We start from the raw sequence: 14,715 nt of genomic DNA on the forward strand, positions 1-14,715 counted from the left end.
CCGGGGGGATCCCGCGTGCCGTGGAGCAGCTGGGCCCGTGAGCCATGGCCGCTGGGCCTGCGCATCCGGAGCCTGTGCTCCGCGACGGGAGAGGCCACAGCAGTGAGAGGCCCGCGTACCGCAAAAAAAAAAATAAATAAATAAAAAATATATATATATATATATATACTGCAACATACTGCCAAGAGCCCTGGATCAGCAGTCAGGAAACTCTGACTCTAGTGGCAGCAGTAATGCTGTGTCTGCAGGTTCTGCAGCTTCAGAGTTAGCATTTTAGTATCAGTTTCCTCTTCTAGAAAATGGGACTTTTACTTGCTCTGTTACTGCGTATGGTTCCACAAAACGAGATGACGAAAGTAAAAAGCGCTTACTGTTATGGTAGCTTAAAGCACCATGGTCACTTCTGTTGAAATAACATTATTTGTATATCAAACTTCCTAAATTTAAGTAGGGACTCTATTAGGAGAGGCAGATTTAATTAATGTGTTTATTCAATTTTTCTTAAAATCGAAGATTTTAAGAAATCTGATTTACATGATGTCATCACAAGTATGCTGCTGTTTTCAAACAGAAATGGCCCATGTTAACTGTACCGTGTCTTCCAATCTTAATTGTAAGTTACACATAAAGAGTCTGGCTATTTCCTTACCAGGTTCTGGAAGGTCTAACTTTGCCCGCTTTAGTTCTACCATAGAAATCTGGAGCTGCTCTATTACAAAGTCGTCTTCGAAGAAAAAATCCTTTGCCAAGGTCTCCTGAAGAAATTCCACAAGTTCTTCCATAGACAATTTCATAAGATGTTCTGAGAAAGGAGGAAAAGGTAAACAACAGCTACTTTAGGTTGAGAATATAATGTATTCTATTGTGATGTATGTTTTTAAAAGGGCACAGCATACAATTTATACATGGCCTTGTGAATTTCACCGAAACTGAGTAAGACGAACATCTTTTCTGATATTAAAGCAGTCACAGAGAAAAGCAGGTACTCCTGGGGGCTTGGGGAGAGGCGAATGCTGCTAAATACGTTCTCGTTGGTGTAAGAATAACTGGACCTGGGTATTAATATTCCCCCAGAGCCACCCAGGATGACATGTGTGCTCTCTGTTTCACTGATACGGAGCTCCAACTGTTATAGGCACATCCACTTCTAGGTCTGTATTTTAACTGTCTCAGAATTTCTCAAAAATCTGGATTATTGGGCTTCCCTGGTGGCGCAGTGGTTGAGAGTCTGCCTGCCGATGCAGGGGACACGGGTTCGTGCCCCGGTCCGGGAAGATCCCACATGCCACGGAGCGGCTGGGCCCGTGAGCCATGGCCGCTGAGCCTGCGCGTCCGGAGCCTGTGCTCCGCAATGGGAGAGGCCACAACAGTGAGAGGCCCGCGTACTGAAAAAAAAAAAAAAAAAAAAAAAAAAATCTGGATTATTAATTTTATTTGTATTTCTACTTATGAAAAAATTCAAATTACATATACAAAGCAGAAAGTAAAAATCAGCTAAGATCCACTAGCCAATGACCTACAAGCAGATGTATGTACATGTGTATCAATTTACAAAAATAAATGATACTCTCCATGTTATTCACCTCCTTGTTTTTCCCCCACTCGATGGCGTACATCACTGATACCTCTCACTTCAACAAACATTTTATACCACCATCATTAACTATATAAGAGTCCATTGTATTGTACGCTCTATACTTTACTTAATTGGTCTTCTAATATTGGGCATTTAGGTTGCTTCTAATTTTTTTTTACTGTTTAAAATCACTGTGTGATTTTTTTTTTTTTTTTTTAGTAACAATGTCTCTAAATATTGGTAAGGCCATCAGGGAAAAAAACAAGAAAAAAATCTTATGAGCTTCAGCTAACTATTGGTCCAGATTTTGAAGGTTTATATGGTGAAGGAACTTCATGAAAGTCCTTGAGCTGTGTCTTCCTAACAAGAAAAAATACACAGCAGCAGACAAAGGTTTTCCACAGCTTATTTAATCTAATGACATGGTAGGATATAAACTAACTGTTATGCTTAAAGTTTATTTACAAAAGGTAGAGAAACTTTTTACTTGTCAAAGTTAAGAGTCTGAAGTAAAACATAATTTAAGAGGAGGAAGAGAGCTACAGGGAAATATAACATCATGTTTTTACTTTCTCACTGCTTAGGGAACATTAAACTAATAATGTTTAAACTAACTAATGTAAACTAATGATGTTTAGTATACTAAGAGTATACTTTTGCTCTACATTTTTGTCAGTTCATAATCTAGAAAGAGAGAAAAGAAGTAAAGGGGGTGAGAGGAGAGACTGATTGATTGATTTCCTGTGGTTACGATAGACCCTGAGTCTTGGGAGATAATTCATTGCCAAATTGTTTCATCTTGGTGTTGTGGTTTGCGTGTTGGGGGAGGGAGGGAAATGGACCACAACACTTCTGAATCCTCTTCTTTCAGAGTAAAGTATACAGTCGTGATTTCAAAGTTTCATTCCAACCTAGAATTTGGATAATTTGATGCTCCTGAAGGCCACGCTTTTCAAGTAAGCAATCTCATATCAAAGCACCTAACACATTCTTAGAACAAAGCCAAGCACAGCAGGGAAAAAAACTATAAAACATGACCCCAAGCACTCAATTAGCTTATAAGTTATGGGGGCAACTGAAGAGATGATCATTCAAGATAGGATGCAGAGTATACAATGAACGTGAACCTAGGCTGTGCCCTAGGCTGGAAGTGTTGTGTGAGGTTCCAAAGCTTCCAGTGACTCTCTTCTCTGCATTGTTACAAGACGAGTCACCGAAGTTTTAAGGTTGGGTTGAGACTTTAAGACAAAAAACGTTCTTCATATCCATAAAGAGAAACTCTCATTCCTTGACTTAAGGAATTCCTTGACTTAAGGCACGGCATATCAAATATACAGAGCCCTTGAAATATTGCAATTGAAGGCTTTTAAAAGCCTTGCGTTACATTTGGGCAACTGTGGACATGGACTGTACTTGCTTCAGAGGCCGCAAAGCAGCCAAACAGGGAGATGAGCTGGAGGTTCCCCAACTCTGGTCTACGGCGTGGGGCTGGATGCTTTTTTCCTGGGTGAAGGACACAGTAAAGGAAAATGTCCTCACTAGCCCTTTTAGCTAAGGGGCCTGGCTTCTTTAGTCTCTCCCTTTTCCTACTACAAACCTGAGATTCAGATCAATGAAAAGAAATAAGGGATCCCCCCTGGAAACAAATAACTAACAAGAATATTATTATTAGTGAAACATATACACTGCATTCTACTGAAGTGTGAAGATGAAAATGACATAGAGAAAAAAATCAAAGACGTTTTCCAATGTAGTAAGCTTCTGGTCATGAGGAAGAACCAATGAAAGTAAAGTGCCAACTGAAGATAATTTCACTGATTCCCAAGAATTTTTTAAACTCATTACTGAAAGAAAATGAATTTGAATTTGGGTGGGTAATGAGAAATCAAAGTTAAAACAAGGCTAGGTTTTTGTGAAATCTTTATAATTAAAACATTTTCTTACTTCTGTGTAATTTTAAGATTGTGTAAGACATAGCAGTAAGAATTCGTTCTCCTTCAAAGATATAGATGTCCCATATTCTGAGGTTTAGTGTAAAGGGAGTCTACAATTAAAACAAAACAGAAATAAGATTAACAGTTTGCCCTTGGCTGGAATTTGTAATTTTATGATTGGGCTTTGTAAATAAATACTCACCCGATCAAGGAAACATTGAAAAAACCATTTCATTGTGTAAAAACTTGTGTAGATTTCTTGAGAATCCTGGAAAAAACAAAGACTTCACAACTTCTGGATTGCAGCACACAAAATATGACAATATAATACTAAAAGTTAGGCAGGTTTTTGGAGGTAGCTGTCACAGCTAAACAAAACCATTCATTACAAATCTCTTTCGTGCTGGAGTAGTTCCACTTCTTCTCTCCTGACTCCCTCTTCTCCCTCAATTTTACTTTTGAAAATCACCCTGAGAATAAACCCTTCATAAGATAGGACTGTAATACAACACTTTGCTTCTCTTTAATATATTCTAAAGGGATGTATCCTTGCTTTACTAAATTACTGTGTTTTACAGGACAGCATGTATATGGTTCACTGAGGATGAGTTTGTAGGACTCTTAAAATACTTTAGTGTGATTAAAAAACCTCCCAAATCACTGAGAAATCACACATCCTTAAAAACTATATTGTTCGTATATATCAGCTTCAAAGTTTGATTCTATGAGTTAGGGCTGTGATAATTCATCCATACTAAATTTCACAAATCTAATGTCCTTTGAACAACTGGGAATTACAACTGCTCAGTAAATGACATGGACAAGACTATAAATCAATAGGGTAATTGGGACCAATGGCTGCACTCAAGTCCTCCAGCTTTATTCTTGGTGTAGGTGGGTGTAAGTCAATGTCACATCTACCTACCAAGTGCTGCTTAAGCTTGGACAAAAATTTATTCAGTATTTTTTCATGATGTTCTTGAAACCTCAAGAGTTTGGGAAAACCATGGACAAAAAATCCTAGAATATAAACATAAAAACAATACTTCATAAACAATACCAACAGAAATCTCTATTTTAAAGTGCAACATACTTCTTTCATCTTTTAACTGTCAACAACAACAAGAACAACGAATCCAGTAATCACCCCAATATTTTTCCTCCCCTCCAAGGAAACAATTGTGTATAAGCATTGGTTAATGAAACTTACAGTCTAGTATGTGTTTGCTAAGGATCTCCTATATCCTTGTAAAAGTATAAAAGAGGACAGAATATTTCTGAATTAAAAGGGAAACTAAGAAAAAACGGAAACTGAGGCCATTTATCAAAATTATCTGTTCCCTTGAAGTACTGGGTCATGTCTTATATGTACACATTTTTATAAGTTATTCTAATCTTGATTATTTATTTTGTTTTACCATTAATACATTACATAACAAACATTTTATTACCCTTTTCAGGCTTACTCCAATACCATGCCAAGGTTATTATCACTTTTTAATCCTTTCTATAAGTGATACTTAACATCAGCTAAAACATACAGCCACTATATGATCGATGTTAATATATTCTATCCCAACTGATTATACAATATAATCTATAAGATTTCTAGGAAGTAACTGTAAATGGGAAGTTAGTATTCATTTTTTGTATTTAAGTCATGGAACTTTACATCTATTTTCATTCAAAAATTTCCTTTCAGATATTCTATATAATCTGTTAAAAAGGATGCATACACAATGAATTTATCATTTATCCACATTAGTGTTTTCCAACCTGGGTTCTACTTAACTTCGAAAGATGTTACTAAATGTTCTGTTTTTGAAAGAATCCAGGAGAAATACTGTGTATTATATGTACCCTTCTTGCCTATGTTCATGATGCATATGAACTTCTGAATGTTTCTAAGTTGCTTTATGGACTAAAGAAACCTGGTTTTCTTCGTTTAGCTCATCTCCTAGCCTTACTGGCTCTTGGAGTCCATTTTTCCGCACAGCACACCTGTTTCCAAAAAGTGAAACTACGTCCCTCCAAGAACCCAAAGAACACACTGCTGGGAAACACAGCTTTATAATCTTCAGGGAAGGGCTACTTCTTAGCTAATTCTCCGCTTTCTAAGGTGCGTGTAGAACTTCCCAGACAGCAACTTCCTCCCTTCGTAACACTGTCCAGTGAAGTGAGTCCATAAAAAATCCATGTCTCTCTTTCTGTGCCACTTTCATGGTCAATTTGATAGGAATGGGAGTTGGAAGAATTTCAATAAAAAGTCTGATTTTGAAAAAGGCAATCCCTTCAGTAATACACAAGTGCCCAAGGGTGCTAAGATACCCAACTCTGCTTCACTTTTCAGTGGTGTCCCAGACTTGATATTTTAAATCTCATTTTCTTCAGCCCTCACTTTATTCTACACATTTGTAAGTGATACCACTGTCATATAGGAAATGCAAAGAACTGAGGTAACCTTCAGTTATATAATTTCACAGGCAGACCTTGAAACAAATATCTCTGAGTACAAACTTACCCATAATAATGACCTAAACTGCTTTGGTAATGAAAATGTTAGGATAGTAAAATTAATACTGCTTTATAGATTAGACTGGTGACAATAATTACTGAAAGCAAGCTATCAGGTTTGTTTAAAAGAATGAATTTTCTAAAATTGGGCGGTATTCCACATAATTACATACTACTTAAACCGTAACATTCCACTGTACTTCAAGATATATCAGCAACACCATCTCAGGGTAAAGCAAAATGAAGACTGATAAAGAAGAGTTATTCTTCTTCAAGATGTCTTTTGAAATGATACTGTCTATTGGATGGCAGCTCAATATAATGTGTCTTACTACTGGAGTCTCTTTATGGGATGCAAAGTGACCAGAAACAGTTATCATGCAGATAGTATTTATTTTTTAAAAGATTCACAGGGAACACTGAGGGAGAAACAGACAGACAGACAGACACACACACACACACACACACACACAATGCCCCCACAATAACCACATGGTAAGAATGTGAGATTTAATAAACTATGGTCTATGGAAGGTCATACTTTTGAAAATTTAAAATATTACTTTAATATGTGGCAGGTTCCCTACCACATAAAGCTTTAACATTCACAAACAGAACTAAGATGGTCCATTCTCAGAGTGATTAGTGTTAAAATTGTTTTTAATTTGGTATTATCACACGCAGTGACACTGGGAAAATAATTTTGCATTATACGGACAAATGCCACTTTTATTTCCAAGAGAAGCTGCAATCCAAACTCTCGCAAGTAAAGTTTACTGCATATGCTTGGCAAATATAACGAAAACGTTATTAAAAACCTCCTTCTAACTTGAAAACCAAAAAATTACGCAAGTTTTGAAATATTAAATAATAAAGTGGCCAGAATATGTTATCAGCCTTTTTACTGTAAAATGGAGTCAATTTTACGGCTGAAACAAACACATGAAATACAAAACTACTTAATTATGGTGTACCTTTCCTTTAAACACCTAAGTGTCATTTCTCAATTAATACTCTTTGACAAAGAAGCAGACATCACAACATCCAGTCAATAGGAGACATCTCACTGAATGCACGACTGTCCAAAAGTTCTGAACAAAAGCTCTCAATAATTCAGTTTTTCCTAAATTCTTCTAAACCTAAATTAGTTTCTCCTGACTGGGCTAAGTAAGGAAAGAGTTTTAAAATGTCAACAGTATACTTTGTAGTAAACACGAAGGAATATACACGTGAACAGAAAAGTTTAGAAATAGAGAAGAATTAAATGAGAAACTAGTAACAAACACTAATGAATTAAAGAAGCCCCTAAACATTTTTTTGTACTTAACCCTACCGATCATCTTCCAAAGTCTGACTTTGTTTGAATTTGCCTTTTTCTCCCTCCCTTGTTTGTTGCTGATGATCAACTATGGGGTTTTCTTACCATGCATAGCATGTTTGGGGCCCGAGAACAGTTTGACCAGGGCCCAGAAGGCGTCTTCTTCATTCATATACATGAGGAGTAAGGCTGTGATCTGGCTCATCCCCTGACAGTATCCAACTTCCTAAAGAGAAAACGAGAACAGAGAAACTGGGGGTTTTCAGATCGAATTACATGTACATGCACATATAAAAAACTGATGTAGAAAATAATCAGAAAATGCCTAAACACATTATTTAATGGCAATTCTATAGAGAAATATTACAATCTCAACAGCACTGAGCCACATACTATCAGAGAATGCACCTGGTATTGGAGAATAAACGAAGAAGTACAGGCAAGCCTAACCTACGTGGATTTTACTGAGCCCTGTTCAGTAAGTACCATTACACCTTCTGTAAAGGCTGTTTATTTTTCTGTTTTGTGTGTGATTCTCAGCTCAATAGTCCTCTTCTTTGCTCAGATGCTGGCAAATTTCTCTCCTCATACAGTTCCCAAATTTGCTGTCTTTTCTCCTCTACACTTCCGGACCCTTATACAGACACATTGCGGGGCACCTATCCAGCCTATGCTCCTTCCCTGAGAACTGCCCACTCTCCCCATAATCCCTGCTTATAACATGGCCTTAGAGATTCATGTCTGTGCCATGTGAACCAAAGCTGCTGGAGCAGAGGACACCTGGCCCCAGGGAACCATTAACTGGCTGCAAGACTAATTTACTTATTTCTCTAAGAAAACTGAATAAAGCCACAGAGACTGCAATCCGATGGTGGTATGTACTTGAACAGAATGGTCATGGTGAGTCCATGGGTGCAATACTAGCCTTGGAAAAACAGATAAGCAGACAAAGAAAGCAATCTGAAGAGAGAACCAGTGGAACGAACAGTTCCCAGAGACAATCAGAGTTACCACATGGCCACAGAGTGGAAGAGAGAGAAAGGGAAGCTCTTCTCACTGGAGGCTTCTCACTCTCCAGCTCCAACCCCCTGAGCTTCATTTCTGTGAGAAGTCCCTTTAATCAATCCCTTTTTAACTTGCCCTTGTTTGAGTGAATTTCTGTCCCTTGTAACTTAAAGGTTTTGACTATAACAGAAATGATATACCCCAAGGTTCAAGGTGTCCTTCCTGGAATCTAGTCGACAAGCATTTATTTGGCATCTACACTGGTTTCGACACTAGTTGATCTTTCCCCCCAAATCTTTCTCCCCCCAGAGTAATCAATGCCTTAAGAATAACATGTTCTAATACCTAAAAGCTTCGTTTTGGCCCACTCCAGGAGACAGCAAGTAGGTACATATGGTCTCCCACCTGGACCTCACTGAATAAACAAAATGTGATCCTGAAAGGCAACCTCCCGGGGCAATGAGGAGTCACCAAGAGTCAGGTGGAAATTAACCTAGCTACCACTTCCTGTCCTCCTAGCCTGCTCATTCCAGTCCTACCTGCTTAAAATAAAAACAAGACAAACAACAACACAAAACGTAACAAAACAGTCTGGAGAAAGAGGGGGAAAGTGAGCTTCGCTGTCATACTGTGGTTTTTCCACTTCCCAACCAGCTCTGCTCTAAGATGCCAGGGGGGCCACAGGAGCCTCAGGAAGATCCACAGAGACCTGGACACCATCCAGTCCTGAGAGGAAGCAATGCAGGCCAAAAGGGCCTTGTCAGGAGGGAGGCCCAAAGATCTCCTCCAGGTGCTCAGAGCACAACTCAAAAAGCTGCGGGCAGGCGTGCTCCAACTTACTGTATTGTAGATAGAATATGCAGCAAGAACGTGGAACAGGGATTGCTGCCTAGAAAAAGAAATTTACATTGAACACAATTTAGTTTTTTTCACATATTTTTAAAATTATAAACTTAAAAAAATAAACAACAGTTTGAAGATAAACAGATAATGCAGATAAAACTACTATAATAAGGAAATGATCCCCGAACTCAAATTTAAACAATACAGTCTAAACTTGAGGCTAAATTTGACAGAAAGGATTTATAGCAAAAAGCACGAAGGGCTTCACAGTTTCTTCAATTTGTTCCCCTCTTTCACTGAACTACTCTCACTATAGAATCATCCCCATAGAAGGAGCCGGCTGGACGGAGCTGCAGACCGGCCTTCTGAAGACTCACTCACACTGCCAGCTCCGAGAAGTACCTTGCGGGGGGCGGGGGGGCATGTCCCCCAGGAGGCGGTATACACCCGAAATCAGCCTCCAGCACCAGCGCTGCCTCTCCCAGGATCCAGGGGTGGGAACGGGAGTGGCTCCACACACCGTTACCTCTCGGGTCCACTAACAACATGCTTGGCTCTGCTGCTCTAGAGGTCCTGGCTCCAAAGAGAGGAATGTCCCCACCAGGAGACACAATGATTCCACTGAACTGGAAGCCGAGACGGCCACCCGGCCACTCTGGCCTCCTCATGCCTCCAAATCAACAGGCAAAGAAGGAGGTGCCTGTACCGGCTGGAGGGACTGCTCCCGACCACTAAGGGGAGGGGGTGCTAGGACACAGTGGACGTAAGCAGGAGCACGTCTAGAACACAGGAGACACTTAAGGTGCCTCTGAGTATAACCAAACCCTGTGATTAAAGTCAACGGATAACCTCCACAAGCAAATTCAGGCAGGACTGCTAATGGTCCAGACTCTTCAGGAATAAAGGTTTAGGTCCCCCCACCAGGCAAAGAACCACAGCCAGCCGAGGCACTTGCTGAGGGCAAAGGGAATATGGGGTGGGTAGTGGGAAGGTAAGTAACCAACCAGCAGTGACCACATGCCCAGTCGCAGAACTGCTGACTATATCTGTTTTGAGCATTTCCTTATTTTGATATCAATATGTTTGTGTATATATTTTAATGTGTCTTCTTCCTTCTCTTTTCCTTATCATCTAACATAAGATGTTTAATAATAGTTGACTTTATATCACAGAATTTAGGTTACACATATCAACGCAAAAAGAGTAAACACTGCCCAAGGGCGCTGCATCTTTTCGTGTGGAGGGGGTTAGCATATTTTCAGTCGTAAGTAAAATAGCTGTACCATGTCAGGCAAAGCATGCCTTTATCGTCTTTATGCGGAAATTAAGTTGACGAGGGTGGGCTGTGATGGTTAGCTTTACGTGTCCACTTGGCCGGGCTACAACCCCCAGTTATTCAAACCCTAATGTAGGTGCTTTGTAAATGTCATTAAAGTACACAGTCAATTGACTTGAAGTAGGGGAGAGTACCCTAGATAATCTGGGAAGCCCTGGGTCAAGCAGTCAAAAGGCTGGAAGAGCAGATCCGAGGGTTCCCTGAAGGAGGGACTCCTCCTGTGGACCGCGGCTTCACTCGTGCCCACCCGAGAGCTCCAGCTGCCCTTCCTGACGGCCCGCCCTACAGATCTTGAACTTGCCTAGTCAGTCCCTGCAACTGTGTAAGCCAATTCCCCACGATAAATCCCTTAGTTTACATCTCTTACTGGTTTCTTTTTCTCTGGTTGAACCTTAACTGATAGGAGGTCAGCAAAACTGTACCTTTCATTCCTAAACTGTCACAGTCATTTCATTTGCGTATTTTCCTTTTTTTTAGTTTCACCTTTGCATGGAGTCAAGGGTCTAAGAATATATTTATTGCTGACATGGCTCTCAAAAAGTAACACAATCTCTCATTTCTTTGATAACACTTTTAATAAAAGTATCTACCATATATTTAAGAATTCCCAGATCATAAAATGATTTATAGCAATTTTATAGCACCTACTATGTCAAAGGTTAAAAATTTAAGTTAAATTAGCTCCTGAATTGTACACAATATGGAACAAATGATCCACCAAAACTTAAACCCTTAGAATTGGAATCAAAATTATCGTCTATACAAGACATTCCAAACATTGACATTTCAAATTGATAAAGACTATTTGTACATGCTATTCATAGTTCATAATACTAAACTTTACTTACTTCACACCATATCTGTCTCTAAACATGATATGGTCCCTAAAGGTGCGGTTGACATCAAGGTCTATTTGTCTGATATCAGGTGAACAACCCCGTGCTCTGTGTTTTAATTTCTGAAGAGGAAAAAGAGGGGAAGAAAGCACATTTTTATGGAAATCGGTTGTCAAAAAGCCTACGACAAATGGTAAAATAATTCTCTTTAAAAAACTTTTGACTTAGGAAAGCCATTTCCATGGTTCAAAAATGAAAACAATATGAAAAGGTGCGCAATGAAAGGTTTCTCTCCATCCACACCCCCTCCTCTCCCTCCTCCCACCCCCTCCTCTCCCTGCCATCCTGCCAGTACAGTTAGACTTTCATTTTGGATGGAGAGCGTTTTGGAGTTTGTGTTCCTAAGACTCTTCACAGCTGAGCCATGCAGTTCACTATGCTCCCTTTCTTCTTTCTAGCACAATGTTTTTGTTTTCCTTGGGGCTTATCATTGCCTTGTTTCTTGATTTGCTTCATTTTCTACATATGTGTCACTAATTCAATCCAAACTCACTTTAAGTTGCATCAACCTCTCCTGGTGCTATTCTAACAGAACTGGCACCCTCCCTGAAGACCTGGCTTCCAGAGCTTTGGGACCCGCTACTCAGCGGGGGTCTCGGGGGTCTCCCTTCACCATCGGCTAGGCCTTCCTTTGCTTGGGTCCCCTCTCTCCTGCATCTCACATCTTTCTTGGCTTATTCCCTTGTTCTGGAGGAGCTTGTCCTCCAGTAGCTCCTGTGAAAGGGCGTGTGGGAGATAAATTTTGTGACACTTTGAATGTCTGATAAATCTATCTTCTTTCTTAGCTATTTGGCTATTTTAGAATTCTAAGTCAGAAAATATTTTTGCTCAAAAGGCACCGCCTTCACTGTCTTCTAGCTTCCAGTGTTGCCATTCTAATTCTTTCTTCTTTATATGAAATCTATTTTTTCCTCTCTAGAAGCTTATAGGAGCTTCTATCTTCAAGTTTTGAAACTTGCAATTTCTGTGCTTGGCTTGGATCTATTTTTAGCCACAGGTTTGGGCACTTGATGGATATTTTCAATCGTAAAAACTCATTGATTTGAGTTTTGACTTCACAATCTATTTTCTGGGAAATTTCTTCACTTGTTATTTTCAAACCCTCCTCTAGTATTTTTCATTTCTATTATCATTTTTTATATTCATAAGCTCTATTGTTCTCTAATCTTCCTTTTATAGCATCCTATACTTGTTTTATGGACACAATATCTCTTTTTATCCCTCTGAAGACACCAGCAATAGCTCTTCCGTTTTCTCCTTGCTGTATAGTCTTGTTTCTCACAAATTGCTTTCTCTACTTGTTCTTATTTTCCATGTTATCTCCTAGCTCCTCTCCTCACTCATATTTGAAAGAAGACATGAGAAAGCTGATGGAAAGCGCTATGTGCAGACGTGGGGCTTCAAGCTCTGTCTTCACTGCAGAGTGATCTGGCTGGTTTCACTGGGCTTCCCTTGAAGTCAGGAGTTTGGGGGTATTTTCTTGGGCTGGTCAGATTCCTAGAGAAGACTCTTCTGAGCTCCTGTCAGGAGGACAAGCTTCCGGATGCCGGTGTTTTGTTCTGGGAGCCGAGCGGAGGGAAAGGCGGGGCTGCCCCAAATTCAGGACATTCACTCCCTCTGTGCTTTCCTCCGCAGGTCTGTGTCCACTCCAGCCCACCGGCCTTCTGTTTCATCCTCTCCAAACAGTAACCCACACCCTGCCCCCGTCTCGTGCAGGGGTGGGGAGCAGGTGGGGGAACTCAGGGACTCTAACTACTTCTGCAACAGACTTTCAAGCACTTCTACTGTTTTTAGTTTCACTTCCACTTCCAGAGGTACCTGGAGCTGGCAATTATGAAGCCTGCTGGGGATTCTGAGACATAAATCAGGTCCTCCTCCGGTTTTCTCAGGGTTGCTAAAATTACTAAATGTTTGTCTGAATTCTGGTCTCCAAACATTGGCAAGGGTTACCTCTTCTCCCATTTTCTTATTCCTTGCAGTTTTTGTCTTTTTAAAAAACCCTCTCTGCTGTCAATTAAGCAGCATTTCAGGGGGAAAAGAACAAAATGAGTATGTTTAACCAGGTGGGAGATTAAAATTTATATTAATTTATACTTAACCAGATTTAATTGTAATTAAACATCTATATACATGTGTTATATTGACCTATTTACCATGTACTGGAAATACATATTTCTGTTAAAACCAATTCTAGTAAATATATATAACTGTTAATTCCTGACTTACGCTAAAAGTGGAAAAAACAAGGCTTCCTGGAATATATGTTTGTTTGTATGTTAAATGTTTTGTGAGTATGTGGGTTTTGTGTCTTGAGGTAGGAACTCAGAGAAGGGCAGCTTCTGCAGCTTTTAAAAACATGAGCACTTCCACAGTGTTTTAAAACACTTCAGAGTTCTGAAGACCAAGGAAGATATTTATACTATTGTACTAGAGAACCGTACAACCACTAAAATAGTATTGTATGCTATTTCTGATAAAAGTTGGTCCAAGAGACATTACAAAAATTTAGCTTTAAAAATAATAATCTTTACATATTTGTTCTTTAAATATCTTTTAAAAAAAAATAAGGTAGTCGGCAAGCAAAGAGGTTTCAATTATTGTTCCGCAGGCCCCCTGGTAAAAGATGAGGTATCAAAACACAGAAAGAAAATGTTTGACAAGACATGATAAAATATGCTTTAAAATAAAATTTAGCTGAAAGGGAGAAAAACACCCAAAGACATCTATAATGTCAATTACTCTAGAAAACTTTTCCTGAAGATGGCGGTGTGGGAAGACGCGGAGTTAGCACCTCCCCACTAAAGCACCTGCCGGCCGCTGGTGGGGGGCTCTGACACCCGAGGAGACGGGAGGAACCCCAAAGTGAACCAGTAGGACATAGGGGGACTGAGGCGGGAGGAGAAGTGGAGGCCAGACAGGATCGGCGCCCCCGAGGCCGGGGAGATCGGGAGAGGCAGCCGGGAGGGACTCTCCAGGAAGAGCGGGAGGGGAGAGAAGCGGAGGGCGATTGCCCCACCCACTCAGGCACGGGGAGCCTGCTGGGCTCCCAGGTGGGATCCCCTGACAGCTGAGACCAGGCAGGGGCGGGGGGCACGCCTGGGCCCCTTCTGTTCCTTGAGCCTAAGCCTCACCCCTCACAGCCTTTTCCAGCCCTGTGGGTCCTGAGCTTTGGCCCCGCCCACTGCCCAAACCTCACCCTTGCTTAGGCCCCGCCCTACACAGCCAAGGCCTTCCCAACCCCCTCTTTTATTGTTTTTTCTTTTCCCTCCTCCTCTTTTTTTTTTTTTTTTTAC

The 14,715-nt window shown here is 40.3% G+C and overlaps 1 protein-coding gene across 7 annotated transcripts in view; it reads right to left on the minus strand.

The window, feature by feature from the left end:
* USP6NL (USP6 N-terminal like) overlaps positions 1 to 14,715 on the minus strand; it is a gene marked incomplete at its 5' end in the record, with an annotated part of 143,945 nt that overhangs the window by 12,265 nt on the left and 116,965 nt on the right. For all 7 annotated transcript variants that reach the window (XM_082852428.1, XM_082852425.1, XM_082852430.1 and 4 more), the window contains 7 exons: positions 650 to 802; positions 3,521 to 3,620; positions 3,713 to 3,778; positions 4,436 to 4,530; positions 7,448 to 7,568; positions 9,188 to 9,236; positions 11,375 to 11,484. In XM_082852428.1, coding sequence (XP_082708554.1) covers positions 650 to 802; positions 3,521 to 3,620; positions 3,713 to 3,778; positions 4,436 to 4,530; positions 7,448 to 7,568; positions 9,188 to 9,236; positions 11,375 to 11,484 — 694 coding nt within the window. The remainder of the gene's footprint in view (positions 1 to 649; positions 803 to 3,520; positions 3,621 to 3,712; positions 3,779 to 4,435; positions 4,531 to 7,447; positions 7,569 to 9,187; positions 9,237 to 11,374; positions 11,485 to 14,715) is intronic.

The sequence above is a fragment of the Leucopleurus acutus genome (genome assembly GCF_964270905.1).
Source record: "Leucopleurus acutus genome assembly, chromosome: 1".
Classification (NCBI taxonomy): domain Eukaryota; kingdom Metazoa; phylum Chordata; class Mammalia; order Artiodactyla; family Delphinidae; genus Leucopleurus; species Leucopleurus acutus.